The following is a 21,899-nucleotide window of genomic DNA, read 5'->3' on the forward strand; positions in this document are numbered from 1 at the left end:
TCGTTTGTTTCTGCGAAGCGGCACTTTTAGTTCAGGGTAGACCGGCTTATACATGTTGTCTTTGGTCATGCGAAGATGGCGATTGCTACTATACTTTCCCTGCCATTTTCTGCAATGCGCGCGATTCAGCCAGCCAGCCAGCGAGTTTTACTACCTGCAGCCCGCATCTCCCCCCCGGCCAAGCTGCTTGCTGATTTAATGTATATAATTTCCATTCTCGCTTGTCTATCCGCCCAAATAGCCCAGACCATAATAAAAAGACATCTAGTCGATCTAGGTAGCCTGCCTGTCTCTCAGCCACCCCTACTGTCATGTGTATATGTGGTGCTCCTTCGGTCACCCTTTCCTCCTGGCTTTCCGAATTGACTTGTAGTAGTACGCTTCGTCATCTCATCACAGCTCGCGATCTCATGCCCAGACACTAATTATACAGATCTCATATTACACGTGGACATTGGACGTGTTTTGTTAGCTCAAAGTTGCATCAATGCATTATGATTTACCATCATCCTTCGCCTTCGTCTGTTACAATTTGGAGGGCAAGCAGCTAGATCGGAAAACAATCCATCATCGGTTGGTTTCGGGAATGAAAACGGACGTCTTTTGTGCATTGAAATCTTATCATTGAAGTCAAAACGAGAACAGACATCACGGAAAAGACGGAACGCAAGTCGTGCCGGGTCTGTTGTTTTCAGATAAGATATGTGCCCATGGCGAACGAGATGATCTGACAATAAGTTTCTTCTCGATGTTTCAGTTTGTTTCAGGGGAAGAGAAACAACAGCTCGGGACATTCGCAATCATCTTCCACTGATGAATGCGCCACGTTTGCTCGGGTATCCGGAAAGCAAAGATCAGCAGCAATGGTTGGGTCGGATGGCTCTTGCATGTACACAGCTGACAGTTCGACAGCTCGTGGCCTCTCAATGATCATCGTGTGTGATTTCGGATCGGCGACCGAGCACTCTTTCCACCCGTCCGTCTCACGAACAAATATATTATGACGTACGAAGGCTCGACTAGCCGAGCAAAAGGCTGCCATTTCAAACAGAATAGATGAGAATAATAGCTATTAGCCATGAGTAGGGGGAATAATATAGAAAATCAATACTGATAGAGGGAAAGGGCCCTCTTCAAAATCAAGCGCCCATGTGCTTCGCCCAACGCCTTATGTACCAACACCCCCTGGGGCGTAGAATGAACAGCCCTTTATTTCAACATGAGGTTTTGTTTGGTGTAATGTACTGATCTGATCTGTGGGGTATTCTTTCTCGCTGCGTGCACTCGTTGGCTTACAGCACTTCTCCACGCTGCCATCACCATCCTCCTCCGGTGCTCACCAAGCTGTGGCGGTGTCTCGGTCGTCTTTGGCCGGCCCTCGCTTATGGATGGGTAGAAGACGGTGTACTTTATCCATAACGCATGGGCTCCTGCTGCTGTCCCGGTGGCGGTGGCGGCCCTTGGCCCCATCCCGGGGGCGGACCTCCTCCGTTCTGCATCGGTATACCGGGCTGGCCTCCGCCCTTCATCTGCAGCACGTCGGGCCGGTTCTCGAGCGGTTGCGCAAAGTTGCAGATGTTGCACGTTACATCCTGGTAGCCGTGAATGGAGAGCGGGAGGACGGGCTATTGTTGCGTCGAATAGATTAGGTTAGCCATCATGCCCCTTGTTTCTCATTTCCACCCCTTCCTCTGTCGTTTGGTTTTCCCCCAAATATTATCACCGCCACCTAGTTACAGGAGCTTCGCGCGCAAGGTGCTGGGCCGTGGCGGACAATGGATACTCGGGCGATTGACGGGGCCGGGAGGCGATGAAAATACTCACGATAAAGCAGAAGGTGAACCACGGGTGTGTCTTGATGACGTGCCCGGACCAGTTGCCGCAGTTGTGGCACTGGCAGGTGACGCTCTCGTAGCCTTCGACTTCCTTGCGGAAGGTGTGCTCGCCACAGGTGAAGATGAGACACATGATGGAGTATCCGGAAGCAAGAAATCGGCCTGCGCGAAACGGTTGCTCGGATGTGGTGTCGATAGTTGGCTCGAGGTAAAGGTAGGCTTCAACGGACTGGGAGGAACACAACAAGCGCGAGCTGCTTGTCTTGGTCGCACGCGACAGTGAGACGGACCAGGTTGAGTTGGGTTGGCTGCTAAATTTGGGGTGCCAAGTGGGCTCTTCTAATTACAGACAGCTTTGTCCGATGGAGGAGGCAGCCGGAGATTTAATGGAGGAGCAGGAGGACGGTGTGTTATGGCTGAACGATGGACGTTGAAACTGGCAGATAACCAAGCGCCAAGCGATTTCACTTTCTGCTCCGCAGTCACGAGAAGGAATGGATGATTGAATGCAATTAGGCAATGCGCGTCCACGGGGGCTGTGCTGGAAAGCCAAGCAGATAGTTTACTTTCCGGAGGCGACTTTGGCGATGCTGTAGCTGGCCGCTGGGGATCGGAAATGAACTGGCAATTTGGACAAGAGCATGCAAGCATCGTCGACAGGCTTCTGGACAGGCCGCTGTAATTGGGCCCTGCCAGCACTGCTACCATGCACTAATAAGGCTGATGCAGGGGCGGGACGACCTTCCCCCGCAATTCAGTGCTAAGAGTCCACTGGTCTAGGGACCTCTGGACCTCTTATCGATTAACCCTCTCCAAAACGACTTTTGGAAATATTTCTTGACAACCAACCTTTGGCCAAGACCGCGAGAGCAAGCCCCAAAATGCTCTACGACCTCAACATAGCCTGGTCGCCCTCGACCACCCAGTCCGACCTCACCCAAACCCTGAGGTTCAGCGCCTCGCTCGGCTATCATGCCGTAGCCCTTAACCACCTCATCGAGAACGTCCCGCCGCAGCCCAAGAACCCTCTCCCCCGTTTCCCTTCGCAGACGTCGCAGTCGCAGCCTGCCAAATCCGCTGCCTCGACCGGCGACAGCGACAACAGCAACAGCAACAAAGAAACACAGAAGACGGATGACGGCGACCGCCTCCCCACGGTCCTGCACCGCGCCACCGTCTGCATGAGCGACCCCGCGGGCGTCCAGCGCATCCCGCAGCTCGCCGCGCTCTACGACCTCGTCGCGGTGCGGCCCACGACCGAGAAGGAGTTCTCGCACGCGTGCCAGGAGGTGCGGATCGAGGTGGCGTCGCTCATCTCGCTGGACCTGACGCAGCGCTTTCCCTTCCACTTCCGACCCAAGCCGTGCATGGCCGCCGTGTCGCGGGGCCTGCGCTTCGAGGTGTGCTACGGCCAGACGCTGCGGGGCGGCGACCCCCGCGCCCGCGCCACCTGGATCGGCAACCTGATGGAGCTCGTGCGGGCGACGCGCGGCCGCGGCATCGTCGTCAGCTCCGAGGCCCGCCGCGTCACCGAGCTGCGCGGCCCCGCCGACGTCGTCAACCTGCTGGCCGTCTGGGGCCTCGCCGCCGACAAGGGCACCGAGGGGCTGGGCGTCAACCCGCGCGGCGTCGTCGTGAACGAGGGGATCAACAGGCGGGGCTACCGCGGCGTCGTCGACATCGTGCAGGTCGCGGCCAAGGACGAGGAGGCGGGCGACAAGATGGAGGGCATCGAGACGGCCGAGTCCCAGGCTCAAAAGGGGAAGGCGGCGGCGGCTGGTGGAAACGGGAAAAAGAGGAAAGGCGGCGCGAACGAAGGTCGCGGAAACGGCAGTGGCAATGCGCTACCTGCTGACGGCGCCGTGAGCAAGAGGCAGGCCAAGAAGCTCAAGAAGCTCGCCGCGCAAGAGGGCACCGCGACCCCTGAAGAGAATAAATCATCATAGACATACACACATAGACCGGCTGTTTCACGGGCCTATGAGGTTGGCGTTTGGCAGATACCCTGAATTGCATTGGAATTTCGCTTGCGATAATACGGGATCTTCATCCCTACCCTGATGTGAACGTCTGTGTGGATCGATAGATGGATCCCTCGATCATGTATAATGGCTACTGGCCCCTTCCTAGAAAAGGGGTTTCACCTCAGGACAGCCCTCCAGCCTTTTCTCGGTACAAACCCAACTACCCCTTCATCTTTCAGCACGTCAGCCCCTTGCCGTCCCGTCACCACGCTCCTCTCTACTTCCGACCCTTTCACGTAGAAGGGGTAGCGCAACCTGTGCCTTCCCGTCCCATCGTCCTCTGCCGTTGTCTCGTCCTGTTTTTCCCATACGACGCGACCGTGCCGCCGCTTCTTATCGAACCCGCATGCCTGTCGGTCAAGTGATAGATACCACTTCCTTTGATGCACGCTGTTGATGGTGTTGGTCGCTCCGATGTACGCGTTGGTCCGCCGCACCGTCTCATCCTCGAGCTCGCGCAGTTCTTTCTCCATGGCGGATATGTCTGCCTTGGCTTCTTCGACAGGTTCCAACACTCCTTCTGCATCTTCGTCCGCTTCTCCTTCCTCCGTCTTTTTCTTCCTCTTGCTGGGCCCAATATCCCGGTTGTTTTGCGGCGACGACGAAGAATCACTGTTGTTGTCCGATGAGCTCGTCATGGCCAGCGGTGTAAAATTCTTGGCTTGTTGGATGGCCGGCCGTCGTCGCCGCCGCCGGCCCGTAGGTTTCCTCTCAGCCTTAGCCCGCCCTGCCGCGTCTTCATGGGTGGTGAGACGCAGATTCAGGACGTAGTTATGTGGCAATCTTGTTCCATGGAGCCGAATGCGGATTTTACGATCTTGGAAAGCGCGATGGAGCTTCTCCTGCTCGGTAAGCTTGCTTGCATCTGATTCCTGTGATGAATCGGACTGCTGCGAGTCAGGGTCTTCTGCGGGAGCGTGTTTGCTCCTCCGCTCGAGCACTGTGTAGGTCCCCGTGTCCCATATCAGGAGCGAGCCTGTGTGGATAGAAGCTGTCTCTATAAGGTGGTTCTATACGCAGAGTTAGTGGTGACCCTTTTAGCAACGAAAGGAGGGAGACGAGTGTGAGCTAACCCATAAGCAGTGAACTCGCGTCTCAGTAGCATTTCGCATCAGCCGCTGGCTGTTTGGATCCCCCGGCAGCCCGTACATGATGGCCCACGACGCACTGGAAGTCTCGTTGATTTGGAGGCGGAGGTCGTAGTGTGTCCCAGCTATCGGGTGGTCGTGCTGGTGAATAATGAAGTGAGCACCTCGAAGACTACCGAAGTTCTCGTCGTACAGCCGGCGGTATCCTGCCACGGACAGATGCGGCACGCCATCCGGAAACGGAGACCGCGTCGCCTTGCCGAGGATGCCGCTGAAGTAGCCCGGATGATCTTGGATTTCGGCATCGCCTGCCTCTACGGAAGCGGACTTGGGCTGCGGCTGCTGCTGCTGCTGGGTCTGCGGGAATGCAGGCAGAGGACTGCCCCAATCCCATCCATCCTCCGAACTATCGGTTAGCGCATCCCGAGGTGAGCCGGTGACTTCGATGGACCAGTCGCGATTACGCTGTTTGGATGTATTCATTCTCTGGGCGATTAGTGTAAAGTCCGATGTTGCTTCCGGGAGGGTTTGATGGTTCAGGCATGCCAGAAAAGCTGGCCTGCGCCCATCAGACCAAATGTGAGCACAAACGGCCTAATGATAGCGAGCTCCTTCGACATGAATTGATACTATCTAATCACAAGCCCGAATCTCTGTAGTTTTGCAACATCAACAGTGAACAACCACAGACAAACAAACTTCTAAGGTAAAGCCGGAATCCCGTAATTGTAAACCCGAGTGCCAATGGCTTGGGCCAGCAGCATATCCGGTGGTGAAACATGCATACAGCGAAGACATAGTATTCGACTTTGTAGGCAGAACCGACCAACCGCATCGGGGATACTGTAGCACAACTTGATGTATTGTAATTTAGGGCCATCGTGCAGGTGAGACTGCAACTTGCCAAACACCCTGACTTCACACTTTCTCATTATGATTCATTCACGCTAGGCTCAATCCAGCAATACCGTATAAGCGTTACACCAGCTCTCGCTCTTTGCTAAAGGAGAAAATATTTCCAAGGTGTTTATAAGGAAAGGCTCTATCCTCATACTGGGGATAGAAGAAGACCGCCAGAACATCACGTTTCGCCTCGCATCAAAGTCGTGACATCTTCACAGCTTCAGATGATAGACAACACAGACGGCACAACCACAACCACAACCACCACCACCACCATCGGCTCCATGGAGCACGCCCAACAACAACAACCCAACAATCACACACGGCGCCGGCCAGAAGGTGCCCAGCAGACGGCGGCCATGGCCTCGACGGTGCCCGCAGACCAAGTCCCCCCCTCCTCCCCCGGCCGAGAAGACGAAGAAGACCTGGCGCTTCTGGGCCATCATCAGCACCCTGTCGTTCACGGGCCTGATGTCCGCCATCGAGGGCACCATCATCACGAGCGCGCTGCCGACCATCACCGACTCCCTGGGCGGCGGGGACGCCTACGTCTGGATCCCCAACGCCTTCCTGCTCGCCCAGGTCGCCGTGCTGCCGCTGTTCGCCCAGGCCAGCAACGTCTTCGGCCGCCGCAGCCTCCTGCTCGGCGCCGTCCTCCTCTTCACCCTCGGCAGCGGCCTCTGCGGCGGCGCTAGCTCCATGCGCATGCTCATCGCCGCCCGCGCCCTCCAGGGCCTCGGCGGCGGCGGCATCAACCTGCTCATCGAGACCGTCCTCACCGACATCGTCGCCTTGCGCGACCGTGGCAAGTACATGGCCATCGTGGGGCTCGGCGCCACCGTGGGCGCCACCCTCGGCCCCTTCTTGGGCGGTCTCATTACGGAGCACTCGTCCTGGAGGTGGTGCTTCTATATCAACGTCCCCATTGGTGGCGCCTCCTTTGTGGCTCTCTTCTTCTTTCTCAACGTCAAGCGCGAGCGGAGCCTCGGCTTGTCGAGCCGCTTGCGACGCATCGACTTCTCCGGCAATGCCATCTTCATCGCGGCCATTGCTTCTGTGCTTATCGCTACGACGTGGGGAGGCGCACTCTACAGCTGGGGCACATACCACGTAGCTGTGCCCCTGGCTCTTGGTCTGTTCGGCATCGTCCTGTTCACGGCTTTCGAGTGGGCGCCTCGGTTCTGCCCCGAGCCCTCGTTCCCCCGCGATATCGTCTCCAACCGCACGTCGGCCTCGGCGCTCCTGCTCACATTCATCCACGCTATCCTCAGCTACTTCATCTACTACTTCCTGCCCATCTACTTCCAAGCGGTCAAAGGCAAGTCGCCGATGCAGTCTGGCGTTGCTACTCTACCCAGTTTCGCCGGCGGTCTGTTTTTCGCACTCGCCGGTGGCATCCTGATGTCGGCCATGGGACGCTACAAGCCAATCCATCTCATCGGCTTCGGGGCCAGCGTCGTCGCGTTTGGCTTGTTCAGCCTCTTGGACGTTGACTCGAGCGTCGCGGCCTGGGTCTGCTACCAGCTCCTTTTCGCCATCGGCGGGGGCGGGCTGGCAGGCTGCCTGTTGCCCGCAGTCCAGGCGCCCCTGGACGAAAAGCACGTCGCCACCGCCACCGGGACCTGGAGCTTCGCCCGGTACTTTGGCTGCATCTGGGGCGTGGCGATCCCGGCCGCCATCTTCAACAACGAATGCCGCCGCTTGGCGACCACGATCAGCGACCCCCAGACCGCGAGTCTCCTGGCGGGAGACCGGGCCTACCAACACGCCACGGGCGCGTTCCTCGACTCGATCGAGAATCCGACTCTGCGGGGGGAAGTGGTCAGGGTCTTCTCCGGGGCACTCCGCACGTGCTGGTTGGTTGGCATCGCCTTTGCCGGTCTGGGGTTCTTGATCACATTTGTGGAAAAGGAGATTCATCTCCGGGAAGAGCTGAACAATGAGTTCGGCATGGAGGACGCGAAGAAGACGCCAGAGTCGTCGTCGCAAGAGGGAATCGCAATGGCGGCAGTCAAGGATTCGCGACCGCCGTCGGCTTGATTTACATGGTATCACGATCAATAGACATAGACATAGATATTTCACGTTTATATAGTAAGGTGTTTTGGTATCCGAATCCATGTTTCTTTTTTACCTTTGTTGGTGAACTCACATCGTGGGAAGCATAAGTGTAGGTAGTAACATCGCAATTGTCTGACAAGTAGCGAATGGACGGTCTGATTTTGACAACGACAGGTTTGCCATCAAAGTGACTATGATAATACCTCGTCAAAAATTATTTATGCAACAACAGCTTCAAGGATAGGGAGCTAGATCGGTCAATACAAAGATGGGAGAATGGCGACGGGGATTTGAACAAAAAAGAGATGTATAGTGTGTGGGTAGTAAAACATCATGGAGAGTATACAAGCAAAAGTTTTGACAAGAGTGGGATTCGAACCCACGCCAGTTTCCTGACTACGATGTGGAGAAGATCTGGAAGATCCGATTCCTGAACGTAGCGCCTTAGACCGCTCGGCCATCTTGCCTTATGCTGTTGATGACTATAGGCCGCTTATGGTACACTATACTGTAAGCAGAGCTGTTGAGAGCTTGGTGCGCACCGAATTATTATGTCTGGGTGGGTTAGGTAGAGGTAGATAGATGTAGCCATAGAAAATGCCAAAGTTTTGATGGTGGGCTACGACTTGAAAGCTGCGGGGAAATCTGAGTTAGACACATAGGCAAGTGAGGGGGACTCGGTGGGTAGACAGACATGATATATCAAAGTGTGAGACTTCCCAGGATGTCAGTCGCATGGCAGCGAATATGTGACTAAGTGGCGTTCTCGTCCTTTATAGGTACACCTAAGTAATCTATACCATTACAAGATCATGGAAATCAACTATGAGAACTGCACTATATCCTTACCACTTAACTTCTACAGCCGTTTTGCTCGCATGGCCTCCCACCCTCCGTCAGATTAAGTGCACTGTCAAGGAGACCAGTCCACCTCTCATATCCCATTCGTGAAATGAACACGAGCCACCAACTAAACACCAGTTTTGCGCCGCGCTCATTCTAAGGGGTTCATCATCTCTCATCCGTCATCCGTCATTATGTTTGTCAATGCTGCGGTTTCCATCGACTAGCCAGGGTACTTTCGACCCCCTACGCCGGTCACGAGCGGACTGGAGCCTCTCTCCCTTTCTCGGTACCTCTTCCTTTCCCGGTCATCGCTATGTGAGCTGCGTCGCAGCTCTTCCTCCCGCGCTCGATCACGGCCACGCTCTCGATCCCGAAGCCTGCTGTCCCGGCCTCTCGGCTCCCAGCCGTACTCTTTCGAGCGCCGGTCTACGTCAGCTGCGCTGCTCGTGCGTCTATCCAGTACGGGGCGTCGCATGTAGCCTTTGTCTTTACGGCCTCTCCTCTCGCGCTCTTCCTCGATCTCGCGCTCGCGGTGCTCCCGTTCCAGATGCCGCTCAATGGTGCGCTCTAGGTCGCGCTCACGCTCACGATCTCGTTCACGGAGCCTGTGTCTGTCGTGATCCCGCGGAATGTGTTGTTTGGGGGACATATCGGACCCGGAATCAGATGCGTAGGACTCGTCAGAATAGCTCCGGCTTGGACGCGAACTGTGGTGCTCGGGACGCGCTTTCTCCCGGTCGCCGCGGGAGCTACTGTGGGGACGATCGGACGACCCGGGCAAGAAAGAACTTAGTTTCTGCCGGATACTGCCTAAAGGGCTCGTGCTGCCCGAAGGCAAGCTGCGGCGGCGAGAATCAGGAGGCCGCAGCTCGGCGCGGTGCGGCCGCATCCCGGATACAACCGGTGGTGGGGGCGCGTCAGGGGGAAGACGCGCACTGAGTGCTTCGGTCGCCCTGGCTGGACTGTGCGGACTCTGGGGGTTCGCGGCGCATCCGAGTCCGAATCCTCCGATGGAGCTGGTGAATGATTTCTTGACTGACTATGGTGACGGAGAGGGACGGGACGTCGTGGGTCAAGATGTGCAGATGGGCGGACAGTTTCTGGGGACGGGGAAGAGTAGTCCGAGAAGCTCTTGCGCCGGATAGCAGGGTCATCTGCTGAAGCACTGCTCGTGCTGTCATGGCGGCGATGGTCCGGTGAATGCGTTTGATGAACTCCGGTATTTACTCGCCTTCCTTGTACATGGACGAATGGTACCGAGGGTCGTTCCCTCTCAGGGTATTCCTTCTCGGGGGCTTGCCTAGCAGATGCAGTAGGAGCACCGCGGACGTGAGTGAAGTGGACTCGAGGATCCTGCGGCGGTGTAGGTGCTTGGGGAGCAGCTGCCTCGAAGCGCAGTTTTTCGGCGCATCCTTGGTGCCACCGGTCTATGTACGGGTCGGACTCCGAAGGGAAAGCCTCTTTCGGTAGGTCGGTTGGGAACGGTATCCCAGTGTCGGGGTGCTTCAGACCCCAGTTGCGCACAGCAAACTGCATAAATGGTACATGCTCCTCGGGTTCCAACAGGATTTGGAGGGACTCCCATCGCACAAAGCCCTTCAAGGTAAGCACTGGTACAGATGGAGCGTGGAAGTCATTACTCCCCGGGTGCAGCATGTGCTGCACTCCCAGTGCGGTCCATATGTACGAGATGGATTTGTCGGGTGCGTTGACGAACAGCGAATCGTAGTCGCCGCCTACAACTTTGTAGAAGGCTGCAAGTTTCGTCTTGTCTAGAATATGTGTGTTCCTATCGCCAATTTCGGCGATCTGCGCATAATAAGAAGATTAGCCTCTGATAAGTGTTTCTAGACAGCAAGGAGCTCAGGCGTTTGGGCCGCAGTTGTGTTGGGAAGGTATCGGGCACAAAGAGTAAGGCTGCAGGTAACAGCGGATGCACCTGAGGAGAGGGGCATGAGTTCCTACAATGTGTTTAGCGACGGCGCGCAGCAGCGCATCGAGTAGATCCGTGGGCGTTCTGTCCTTCTTGATGAGATATCCGTAAAATGACTTTCCGTCTTTGGGCGGAGTTTGCTCCGCAGTCTGCGGCGGATGGGGAAAGTGGTCGGGTATGGGTGGAGGTGGTGCAGCAGCAGCAGCGGCAGCGGGCGCGGTCGCGGGCTTGGTGGTTGAAGTAGCTGCTGCTGCTTTTGGTGTTTCGGCCGCCATTGCGGTCGGGTCGGATTACGCTCCTGGTGCGTGGAAGGGCAATCCGTTTGCTTTGGAGATTCGCAATTGAACAGAATAGACGAGAAGGGTGAAAGGCAACATGACAGAACGAACAGCGGTCCAGTACAGCAACGTCGCAGGTGCTCTCTCCAACCACCGAGTCCAGTGGGACGAATCACATCAAGGTAACAGAGCACAATCGAGAAAGCCACAGCAGAAGCTCATCGCACTGCTGGGACGGGAGGTGGGTAACACGATCGTCTATTGATATATGAGCGAAGAGTCATAAACTGACGATTGGCGGTGATTTTGGTAGCATGGGAGTCCAGTGAGTCGGAGGAAGGAAATACGAGAGTTGTGGAAAAAGTGCCTAAAAGCGAGTGAGCCTCTTAACTATCCCGTCCTTCTTTCACAGTTGCAGTCGCATGCAGCAGGCATCATGGATGGCGGGATTGCTGGTGTGGATGGGTGGGTGGCAGGGTGGATGACGGCGGGCTGTGAGCTGTGTCACTCCCACCAGCCCACGGAGGTTGGAGGCCACAAGCAGCCAAGTCCAAAAACAGTATGCACTGGTTGCTGTTCTGCGCCCAATCCGAGCTGACACGTGCACCCCGGGGACACTTTAAATCCTGGAAGCGATCATCACGAAACTAGCCTTCCAACATTCTGTCTGCCTGGCCTTCCAAGCCTTCCCACTCTTCGGCGTGTCTAATTGTGGTAAAAGGACATCGCACAGCACAGAGATCTGCAATTCCTGGACAATTCCGAGCGTTTGGCAAGGCTGATACAACAAAATAGAAGTGGGTGGACGCGGGCGCAAGGACAGTAGCGTACACAGTAGCACCCAGCTGGCTGGTACCCAGAACCCCGTCACACCTCGAGAGGCTGGCTTGGGCAGGACAGATAGGACGACTTCTTGACTTCCCGTAGCTCAGACGATCAAATTCCACAGTGCAAACGCTGCCCCGGCCAGAGGTAGGATGCACCGGATAGCATTCCGGTCTCTCCAGCTCCTGATCAGCTGACGAACCTTATCGTCGCTCATCCTCGATTTGTCGCTGCGGCCGTGCGCCTCGGCCTCGGCCAGGACGCGGTTCGTGGGCATCACGAGAGCAATGGTGAAGGGGATCAGAGCCGCCGTGAGCGCGCCCCCGAGCGCAAACCCTCGCCACTGCCGCCCCTGGGCCCAGCGACCGTACGACACGGCGGCATGGCTGAGCCCCGTCGCGACGGCAGCCACGGGGATTATCTTGCCCCGGTGGAAGATGCTGAACCATTGGCGCAGCATGACATCGGTGGACGCGCCAGTGTTGAGCACTGCCGGCACCGCAAATGCGGATAAACTCGCCGTCGCCCCTGTCAGAAGTCTTAAATGTCAGAGCTGTATCCACGTTTTATATGCATGCCGAGAGCCTACCAGCGATTGCAGCCGAACTGAGAATGTTTGTAGACGCAATTAGCGTCTCTGCCGCCGAGTATGTTTGCATCTTGGACAATGTTTGTATATCTCTTCAGTAAGACAGAATAACTATGAAATGCACGAGAGACAAAAGCGCGTACCAAAGAAGACACGAATAGAATCTATGGTACATGTATGACCCAAATCGGCATGCATGCTTTTTCGGGAGTTGCTGGTAGTCCCCCTAAACAGCGCTTGCGGAAGCTGTTCAATGACGAGTGTGTTACTGTACCGCCCCCATTGCGATTTTAATGAACGTTAGAGCATGGCGGGCTAAATGTAATTGCCTGCCAGATTGGAAGGTTAAACGCACGGTGACATGGATGACCCGGGTGTTACGAGAATCGTCTATACAAGCATGTAGCTCCCAGGACGTGGAGTCGGGAAACGAATACTCTCTACCTATTCCTCGTGCACTATGGCTGACGGTGTATAGACATCGGAGTTTAGTGTTCTATATCTACGAGACGCGAAAGACGAGGCGAACATCTGCATCCTGATCAGCCAATACTGCATACAGCCAGCTTGGAATGAGATGAAAAGCAAAAGCCCATAAATATAGTCCCGGCGGTCTAGGCAGAACCACCGGAAGCCCAGGATGAGTCGATCATTGCACATCGAGCTTCATGCCTTTCGAAGAGAAGGCATATTCGACCAATGCGACATCCTGTCCCTCGAACCCGGCACGACTGTCTGGCTCCTTCCACTCCCTGTAGCATTCAAAGCCCGTCTTCTGCAAGATCCGTGAACTGCCCATGTTGACGGCGTCGACCACCGCCACCAACATCTCGGGCACTCTTCCTCCATTCTCCAACAAATACCCAGCAGGCACGGTGTGCAAGTCCACCTCGATCTCGGCCTCGGCGCGGGGTATGGCCCACCAGCTCTCGAGGAAGGCGCGCATGAACTCGGTGGCGTACCCGCGGCCCCAGTGCTCACGGTTGAATTGGTAGCCGATCTCGGGCCACCCGAACTCGTCCGAGCAGGCGCCCGGGTTATGCACACCGCCAATGCCTACCATCTCGCCCGTGGCCGCGAGGCAGACGGCCATGTTGTATGTCTCGATGTCCCCTGTGGGTGGCAGAAACTTGTCGAGCCTCGCCTGTGTCTCCGACAGGTCGCCGTCGATGCGCCCAGTCCTTGTGAAGATCATGACTTCGGGCTGCGTGCGCAGCCGGTGCAGGGCGTGGAGGTCGTCCTGGGCCAACGCGCGGATGATCAGGCGCTCCGTTTGGATTGGCTTCCGGTCTGCATTGGGCAGGAAGGGCAGCTGGGGCAGTGTGGTTTTCACCTTGATCAAATTGGAGGAAGAAGCCATGTTCGTCTGTCAGTGTGAGCAACGACCGGAAACAACAGGTATTTCCTCCTCGGGCTGCTCGATCGGGACCATGACGCCTTTTTATACGAGGTGCAAATATGACTCTAACTGTGGTGTAGCGGATGAAAATGCCTTGTCCGGCCCCTTTGACTGACTGACTCACAAGATGGTGACCGAGCACCTTACTCGAATGGGTGCATATATGCAGCACTAGTGGTGGCAGTAAGCAATAGGTCAGATGGCGTCTAGAAACGGCTTTTGGTGGTAGGATTACGGGGGTCCACAATGGCATGGCCACAAATGATTATCTGTAGTTCCAGGCAATCCATCCGCCAAGCCATTCAGAAGTGAGATCGATTACATCCACAACAAAACACACCTGACATCGACATCCAGTCATCAGTCATCCGTCATCCGACGGTGCGACTACCACTGCCTACTACTAAGTACATCGCTCGCCATATTATGTAATTCGTTGCCTGTAGGTTGTCTCTGTGCTTGGATCATCGATCGTCCAACTGTCTGCTTACAATCGACGACTAGGCGCCCAATTTAGGCGGAGCCCTCTGTTGTTCGCTGATTTATTGTGCGTATGCGTCTGCCTTGCCTCTCTTACCATGGACTCATCGTCGCCATTGGCTGCGGCAACTGCAACATCCGCCGCCGCAAAACCGTCCTTCAAGTTGAGCTGTACGGCATGTCGTTCAAAGAAGATAAAATGCAATCGTGTACACCCATGCTCGCATTGCACCAAGTCGGGCATTGACTGCGTTTTCCCGGCTCGCAAGCGCATGGAGAGGCCCAGGAAAACGAGGAACCAAGAGCTCTTGAACCGTATCAGCCGCCTCGAATCTATAGTGGGAAAGGTGGACGTACAGAGCCTCAAGGACCTGGATATCGATCTGTCTGATATCAATCTGTCTTCAACCACCCCAGATGCAGCTGCTACGTCTGCAGCTGAGTCCTCAGAAACCAGACCTCAGCCTGGGTACCAGACACAGACTTCCGGGGCTCAGCAGGCATTTGTTCTATCTCAGCAAAATGAGTCGCTCACAGCCAGACGCTACGTTGGAGGTGACTTCTGGTTGAACCTATCCCATGAGGTCGAGGGCTTGAAACAGGCACTGGAGCAGCCGTCAGACACCGACTCGGGTGAGGAATCAGAAACCGAGAGCCCGGAGTCCTCAATGGGACAGCAGAACCATCAGCCCTTTGCTACACAAGGCCTTCTCGTGGGTTGCAAATCTCCAGATTCGAGCGGATTGATCCATCCTTCCACGGCACAAATACTCTATCTGCTCTCCGTCTTCTTCGACAGGGTAGATCCGATCCTCAAGATCCTACATAGACCAACCATCCTAGTGATGCTGCCAGCTGGACTACCAAGGCTCACCTTGGCTCAGGAAGCGCTGGCATTCTCTATATACTTCTCGGCTATCACGAGTCTCTCGCCGGAGGCTTGTCAAACAAATTTAGGGCAAGATCGCGTCACTCTGCTGAAGACTTATCAACTGGCTGTTGAGCGAGCACTTGGCGCGGCGGATTATCTCACTAATACAGATTTGGAGTGTATTCAGGCCTTACTCCTATACGTCGCTTGCCTACGCGTACACAACCAGTCACGGGCCTCCTGGGCTCTGACGGCGCTTCTCCTCCGCTTGGGGCAGGGTGCTGGTCTCTTGCGCGATGGAGAGGGAAGGGGCTACTCTCCGTTTGAAGTGGAGATGCGGCGGCGTATCTTCTGGCAAATCGTCGTGCTGGATGTGCGGGCAGCCGAGGACCGAGGGACCGAGGCCATGATAGCGACAAGCATGCTCAACATGCGTTTGCCTCTGAATTTGAACGACGATGACTTTGGCCCGGATTCCACAGGGCCCCTCGTGGAGCGGACAGGTGGATCGGATATCACTTTTACATTGGCAACGGCGCAATCCTCCAGCATCTTCCTGTGGCTGGGGCAATCACAGTCACAACCCCTGGGTAACACCCCGCCACAGCAGACGGAAGACGAGATGATTGCGCACGCCCAACGTCTTGAGTCCACGTATATCACCAACGTGGATCTTTCTCACTACCAGTCGGCCATGGCGGCAGGGCTCATTCGACTGATCAACCTCAAGTTCTGGCTGGCTCTGCAGTATCCCCTAAACCCGCCGGCTCAGCCAGCGTCTTCTTCGCCCTCTTATCCTTTACCCGTCGCCGCGTTGCCAGGAGATGTGGCGTCAGGCAGTACCGGCCCCCGTAGCGCGACTGAATCCAGCATCGCAACCCAGCTGCGGCAACAGCAGCAGCAACGAGAGCGGCGCTGGCCCAAAGTCTCACGCGAGGCCATGCTGCAGACGGCCGTGTCCGTGCTGGAGCTCACGCAGCACAACCAGAAGTCCCCCTTCGCCGAGCGCTTCGGCTGGTGGAGCAACACGTACGTGCAGTGGCACCCGCTGGCCGTGTGTCTGGCGGAGCTGTGCGCGCAGACGCGGGGCCCGCTCGTGCAGCGGGCGTGGGAGAGCGTCGATATCGTGTACCCGAAATGGGCGCACGTCGTCGCCGACACGCGGCGCGGCCAGCTGTGGCGGCCCATCCGCAAGCTGTACAAAAGGCCAAGGCGGCGCGGGCGGATGCGCTGCGCCAGGAGGAACTCGAGTCTAAGTGGCGGGCGCAGACCGGGTTCAATGACGAGGTGCCCTGGATGGCCGGGCCGTGGATGGCAAACCCCGGGTACGACGCTGATCTCGACGGGAGGAGGAGTAGTGGCACCAAGATGAACGAGACTCCCGCTGCAGCAACATCGAGCGCAACGACCGTGGTGGGTACCGGCACATCAGCTGCCCCCTCGGTGCGCTCCGAACCGACAACAGTTCCCATGGATACTAGCGGTGACAGTAGCAACGGCCTGGGTATGGCTGCCGCCGTCATACCTGGCATGAATGAGATGTCCCAACCCCTCGACCTTGGCGCGGCCAGTAGATTTGTTGATCCAGGCATCGGGTGGCCAGGGCTCAATAATATCAACTTTGATATGCCGAGGGATGGCGGCTTCGACTTTGGGAATTGGGGCGTATGGAACGAGTTCATGAGCGATACGTTTGCGGAGAACAAGTCAAGAACGGGGTCTAGTGAAGATAGCTGAGTTACAGCTCCATGAAGGGCTTGGATGACGACATTGATGTACAAAGAGAGAAGATATATATCCCTAGGAATCTCGAATCACAAATATGAATCTCCACTAAAGGCTTTCACCGTGGTCTTACCATGATCTTGGATTGAGCTACTCTCGGAAGTCATTTCCCTTACGCACGCGCCTCCTATACAGAGAAGCCTTCTGCTTCCGCTATACGGATCTCTTGAAGCCATTCGGTGTTCACCCATCCATTCTCGGCTGTTTAGCGCTTTCGCAAACCCCAATCATCTTTCAGTATCCAGTGGACGCGTGACGTGGGATGAAAAAGAGCACGTTGACTTCGTAACGAACCATCTCTCATTGGTGGCATTGATTTGCTGCTCTATCTATTGAGAGCATATGCTGACGTAATGACATTTCCGCAAGACCGTAATAACACCAGCAGATCCGTGACCACCTGCATTTCATTCCCATAACCCAGTAAGACACGAACTCCCAATTTATGCGAATGTGGAAGGTCGGGTAGCACTGAAGATCTTCTTGGTGCTGATGCGGGGGAGACGGTGAGGGAGAGGGAAGCTCAGGCCCTTGGTGGTGAGCTGGCGGATGTAGGGGCGCTTGACGTCCTCGGTCTTCTCGAGCTCGACGACGCGGAGGATCTATATATGGTCAGTACGGAATTCGAGGCATAATTTCCTTTCTGGATGAGTAGGCAAAACATACGTGGATGGATCGGAAACGAGATCGGTGACGGGCGGCCATGTCGGAGTACATGGACTCGACGGCGGCGCATCGGGACATCTCACGGTACTCCTTGTACATGTTGTGGGTACCGGAGCGCGAGTCGTAACGGATCCAGACACCGAAGTTCTTGACCTTGAGAGGGTGCTTCTCGGCGATCTTGTTCATGCTGACGATCTCGCCGTTGGCCTTCTTGACCTTCTTGAGCTTCATCAAGAAGTACCAGAAGCGGGACTTGGCAACGACCTCATTGGGGGCAAAGATGCGCATGCGGTAGAGCTTGGGGGTGGGGTTGCTCTCGGTGGGCAGATGGCGGCCAATGACCTGGTACTCCTGAAGACGACCTGAGCGAGAAACCGGCGTTAGTTACTTGAACATTTGAATATTCAACCAAAAACATCGCATGACCAGGAACAATCCCTCTCTGCTATCAATCGTGCGTGTTGTCGATATCGGAGTGTCGAGGAGCGAATGGGCGTTTCTGCTCGTCTTGCAATTCCCAATTGTACGTAAGACAGCCTGCAGCGTGTGCGTCGTAGCCCGCAAGGCTTGGGCATTCGAACTCGATGCCACACGCTCGCAGCAAGAACATGCTGGACAGCCTGCACTGATTGGGAGAGCCGACGAGCGTCGCACTGGTTCGTCTGTCTGCCGGGGCAGTTGTTGAAAAGTTGTCGAAGTCGGTTCGTCGAGCACGCATTGAACATCCCACCTCTTTCTCCCGGTCATGCCAAACGTCGAGGAATAGAAATTTGCTTACCCATCTTGTAAAATGTTAGCGACCAAGTCTCGATGAAGCAGAATCAAGAATCAACTTACTGTGACGGTGTTTTGGTTAGTCGTCGTCGTTGCTGGCTGGTTGTGGAGGAAATTCCGGCTTTGGGGGAGAGTGACTTTTTCGGCCTGGACAAAGATTGGATTTCTTCTGAAATTGGGCTTGTGTCCAACTAGGGTTTTTGCCAGAGAAAATTAGACAAGTGCCAGCCCGGCAAATTCCATTCTCCAGTGTGGCATGTGTGGCAGGTGTGGCATGTGGCACAGTTCTGGCTTTTAGAGTGGGGATCTCTGTGGCTGGTATTTTCGGGACGCAGCCCAAATGCCAAGACCACTAAATGGCTGCTGAAGTGGGGTGGATGTCGACCCTTCCAATGTTTTGTTGCCAACCAATCAACAATCGGCAGGCATATCCAGCGTTGGTGGTTGGATCTCAGAGAAGCTCATACTCACTTAAGGCATCTACATCTACGCCTTTGAGACCACCTCATACCCCGAGAAATACAAAAAATGCAACTACGATAATTTCAATTTCTACAAGCTTGGTTCAACTCGTCGTCACTTTCGCACGATAAATAGCCATCATCTTGTTAACCGTAACAGCAGCTTTTGCATTTCAGCCGATACGCCACCTAGAGCTCTCCATCTATCATGGATAGCCTCATCAAAGAGTTCAAGACCGCCTACGCGGGCCAACTTGGCAACGACCTGGCCAGGACCCTCACACCAGACATCCCAAACAATGCTGCCCAGATGATGTCTGTATGGGAGAGCGGCAACTCACAGTCCATCAAGGACGACTTGAAGTTCTTGTTCGTTCGCGATAAGTCAGCGCGACTTAGCATGTCATCCGATGAAGCAGCGGGATGGCAAGAGATTTATTATTCGTACTGGAAAGCGCTCGGTGAGATATTAGCTGTCGAGGGGTTGAGGAAGAGTCGAGTCAAGGTATGTCGCCATTCAACAAGGGGCTCGTTTGCTAGCTTGGTCGCCCCATCTGAGATACGAAGCACCGTCAAGTCCCTTTGCCCAATCAACAAACTGACATGTAGAACCTCGGCATAGACCTCATGGACCTCGGTGTATGAAGCTTGGAAGGAACTCACCTCCCAGATAATACGTGGCTACACCAATCATGAGTTTGAGAACTGGACCATTCCTTGCTTGTACGTTGCTGGCAAGTATATGCGACTCTACGCCATGCGCGCAGATGCGGAGAGAGGGAACAACGGCGACGACACAGTCACCAACTTCCAGGACGATTTCGACCCCGAAACCGAGAAACACAAGTCGCTCGAGGACTGCGCCCGACAGTTGAACCGGATCTTCAACCTGTGCCTGAGTGACCGGTACGTAGCACTGCCCCCTGACATGCACATTCTAACATCGATTAGAGCGCCGCTGGGCGAGTCTCGTAAATGGGGCATCTACTACGCTATCAATCTGCTCTTCAAGACTTACTTCAAGCTCAACTCGGCTGCCTTATCCAAGAACGTGCTTAAAGTACTGTCGGCTGGACGGGGCGACATGCCGGACTTTGAGAGCTTCCCAAAGTCACAACAAGTAACTTTCAAGTACTATGAGGGTGTTTTGGCATTTCTTGAGGAGAACTACGCGGAAGCTGAGAAGAACCTCACCCTCGCCTGGCTCTTATGCCATAAGAGTGCGACCCGGAATAAAGAGTAAGTGTGATCTTGCCGAGCTGGGCATTTGCCGAGCAGCAAAGCTAACACCCGCTAGACTAATACTCACATATCTGATCCCTTGCCACCTCCTGACAACGCATACGCTACCCAGCGCCAAACTCCTTGCCCCCTTCCCAAGGCTGCAGGCACTATTCCTGAAGCTCGCGACAGCAATCAAGAAGGGCGACCTACGTGGCTTTCACCAAGCTCTGCAGGAAGGCGAGGATGAGTTTGTCAAGCGACGTATCTATCTTACCTTGGAACGCGGGCGCGATATTGCGTTGCGCAATCTGCTACGCAAGGTGTTCATAGCGGGAGGTTTTATGGAAGGCGCTGAAGGGGGCGCGCAAGTCCGCCGAACGAGAATTCCCGTCACTGAATTCGCAGCGGCAATACGCATGAGCAGCGGGCAAGACATAGACACCGATGAGGTGGAATGTCTCCTAGCTAACATGATATACAAGGTAAGTCTCCTGGTTGTACCGTCAATCACATTGGCTGTTGTACTTTGAATCGGTAATGACTCACTGACGGTGTGTACCTATTACAGAACCTTATGAAGGGATACATCGCGCACGAACGAGGCTTCGTCGTGCTGAGCAAGAACGGCGCATTCCCTGGAACCGGGGTGTGAGTCACGGGGGTGTATGCATTACACCGGCGCCCAGGAACCATGCTAAGGATATTGACATGTTGATGCATGTTTGAAGGCATGCTGCCAATCAGAGCAGTGCTTGGTACGGCGGGCAGCAGCTCCTCGGCCAGCATATCATTATTCACGGGATCTTCCACTCCAATACCCAACCGGATATAAGGTTATCAGTGCCGGAAGACATCAATGGACAAAGCGCTTGGGACTAGATGAGCATCTCTCCAAGCCACAATACAGCATATTGTTTATCGGCTGTAATGTAACTGGGTATTGGTGAGTTGAGGTTACATTGCTGTGACTTTTCAAAATCCGTCCGAAGGAGCAAGTGAGCCATAGAAATCCACGGCGTTATGCGGTGCAGTGAGGGTGCCTTGACAATAGACATGGCGATAACATCTCAATGCGACGTATCTAGCTCTCGTGTTTGAGGTGTCCATCTGAAGTGTGGTGGTGTGAGTGGATTCAGCTGTGGTTTAAGGCAGACGAATAATTGCGTATGCCGTAGTCTCTAACCTATTGCTTTTGCTTGCTTGATCATGGCAATGGCGGTGTCTGCCTCCCGTTCCGTCGCGGGAAGTGGTGTAACATGAGGGCTCCTTCGTCTTCCGGTGGCACCCCCAACAAGCCTTCACACCGTCTCTCAGGGCGGTGTCTGTCGGCCGGCCAAAGTCTTGCGATATTGATTTACACCGAATTACAGCTAGGGCTCATCATGGGCATGCATATGCCATCTCGATAGGGGACTCACTCCGTTCTTGGCATGATTACGTGCCTTTCCTTGTCCTCGCTTGTGGCAAACGGTGTATAGTCTATGTAGACTTGGCACATCTTACACAGTGACTCACGTCCCCAACGGCAACTCGCATACACACACACACACACACACACACACACACACCCATCCGTCCGCTTACCGAAACATAACTGTCTGCCTGTCTGACTGACATCCTGGAGAGACGGGGCGTCCGAGTTCCACACACCCCATCCTGCACTAATGCAACCACTTTAACTTTCTTTCATTTTCCCCCCCCATGGTCCTGCCGGGATCATGGGTCGCCCATTGGCGAATCATGCCCTGAGTGCATATCTTCGATGGGTCAAGAAGTGACAGGTCGCTCAGAGTTGTGGTCAACACTGCGTGAGAGACAGGCTGACTCCCAAACTTGCTAGATCCAACCGGCTGCTGT

The 21,899-nt window shown here is 55.1% G+C and overlaps 10 protein-coding genes across 10 annotated transcripts; 4 read left to right on the forward strand and 6 right to left on the reverse strand.

Annotated features, from left to right (window-relative positions):
- Nucleotides 1-1,409: 1,409 nt before the first annotated feature.
- On the reverse strand, nt 1,410-1,978 carry PG998_010817 (uncharacterized protein; the record flags this gene model as incomplete). Its single annotated transcript, XM_066877633.1, has 2 exons — nt 1,825-1,978; nt 1,410-1,625 (listed from the first exon to the last, which is right to left on the reverse strand). The coding sequence occupies exons 1-2, from the start codon at nt 1,966-1,968 to the stop codon at nt 1,410-1,412; spliced, it is 360 nt and encodes a 119-aa protein (XP_066726687.1). The 5' UTR covers nt 1,969-1,978.
- Nucleotides 1,979-2,716: 738 nt separating this feature from the next.
- On the forward strand, nt 2,717-3,781 carry PG998_010818 (PHP domain-like protein; the record flags this gene model as incomplete). Its single annotated transcript, XM_066877634.1, has 1 exon — nt 2,717-3,781. One exon carries the CDS (start codon nt 2,717-2,719, stop codon nt 3,779-3,781), a length of 1,065 nt encoding a protein of 354 aa, XP_066726688.1.
- Nucleotides 3,782-3,975: 194 nt separating this feature from the next.
- Nucleotides 3,976-5,430, reverse strand: PG998_010819 (ABC1 domain-containing protein; the record flags this gene model as incomplete). The annotated part of the gene is made up of 2 exons (XM_066877635.1): nt 3,976-4,869; nt 4,933-5,430. 2 exons carry the CDS (start codon nt 5,428-5,430, stop codon nt 3,976-3,978), a joined length of 1,392 nt encoding a protein of 463 aa, XP_066726689.1.
- Nucleotides 5,431-6,134: 704 nt separating this feature from the next.
- On the forward strand, nt 6,135-7,890 carry PG998_010820 (uncharacterized protein; the record flags this gene model as incomplete). Its single annotated transcript, XM_066877636.1, is given in 2 exon segments — nt 6,135-6,221; nt 6,232-7,890. The coding sequence occupies 2 exon segments, from the start codon at nt 6,135-6,137 to the stop codon at nt 7,888-7,890; spliced, it is 1,746 nt and encodes a 581-aa protein (XP_066726690.1).
- Nucleotides 7,891-8,977: 1,087 nt separating this feature from the next.
- Nucleotides 8,978-10,965, reverse strand: PG998_010821 (uncharacterized protein; the record flags this gene model as incomplete). Its single annotated transcript, XM_066877637.1, has 3 exons — nt 8,978-9,796; nt 9,853-10,566; nt 10,723-10,965. 3 exons carry the CDS (start codon nt 10,963-10,965, stop codon nt 8,978-8,980), a joined length of 1,776 nt encoding a protein of 591 aa, XP_066726691.1.
- Nucleotides 10,966-11,896: 931 nt separating this feature from the next.
- PG998_010822 (uncharacterized protein) lies at nt 11,897-12,452 on the reverse strand (the record flags this gene model as incomplete). Its single annotated transcript, XM_066877638.1, has 2 exons — nt 11,897-12,321; nt 12,383-12,452. The coding sequence occupies 2 exons, from the start codon at nt 12,450-12,452 to the stop codon at nt 11,897-11,899; spliced, it is 495 nt and encodes a 164-aa protein (XP_066726692.1).
- Nucleotides 12,453-13,031: 579 nt separating this feature from the next.
- Nucleotides 13,032-13,742, reverse strand: PG998_010823 (uncharacterized protein; the record flags this gene model as incomplete). The annotated part of the gene is made up of 1 exon (XM_066877639.1): nt 13,032-13,742. One exon carries the CDS (start codon nt 13,740-13,742, stop codon nt 13,032-13,034), a length of 711 nt encoding a protein of 236 aa, XP_066726693.1.
- A 617-nt stretch (nt 13,743-14,359) lies between these two features.
- Nucleotides 14,360-16,869, forward strand: PG998_010824 (fungal specific transcription factor domain-containing protein; the record flags this gene model as incomplete). The annotated part of the gene is made up of 2 exons (XM_066877640.1): nt 14,360-16,457; nt 16,523-16,869. 2 exons carry the CDS (start codon nt 14,360-14,362, stop codon nt 16,867-16,869), a joined length of 2,445 nt encoding a protein of 814 aa, XP_066726694.1.
- A 491-nt stretch (nt 16,870-17,360) lies between these two features.
- PG998_010825 (60S ribosomal eL20 domain-containing protein) lies at nt 17,361-18,600 on the reverse strand (the record flags this gene model as incomplete). The annotated part of the gene is made up of 4 exons (XM_066877641.1): nt 17,361-17,519; nt 17,584-17,945; nt 18,417-18,504; nt 18,577-18,600. The coding sequence occupies 4 exons, from the start codon at nt 18,598-18,600 to the stop codon at nt 17,361-17,363; spliced, it is 633 nt and encodes a 210-aa protein (XP_066726695.1).
- Nucleotides 18,601-19,026: 426 nt separating this feature from the next.
- On the forward strand, nt 19,027-20,694 carry PG998_010826 (Protein CSN12-like; the record flags this gene model as incomplete). Its single annotated transcript, XM_066877642.1, has 5 exons — nt 19,027-19,323; nt 19,441-19,724; nt 19,770-20,057; nt 20,116-20,524; nt 20,611-20,694. 5 exons carry the CDS (start codon nt 19,027-19,029, stop codon nt 20,692-20,694), a joined length of 1,362 nt encoding a protein of 453 aa, XP_066726696.1.
- Nucleotides 20,695-21,899: the final 1,205 nt, after the last annotated feature.

This window comes from Apiospora kogelbergensis (genome assembly GCF_038363985.1).
Source record: "Apiospora kogelbergensis strain CBS 113332 chromosome Unknown utg000007l_segment0_segment0, whole genome shotgun sequence".
Classification (NCBI taxonomy): domain Eukaryota; kingdom Fungi; phylum Ascomycota; class Sordariomycetes; order Amphisphaeriales; family Apiosporaceae; genus Apiospora; species Apiospora kogelbergensis.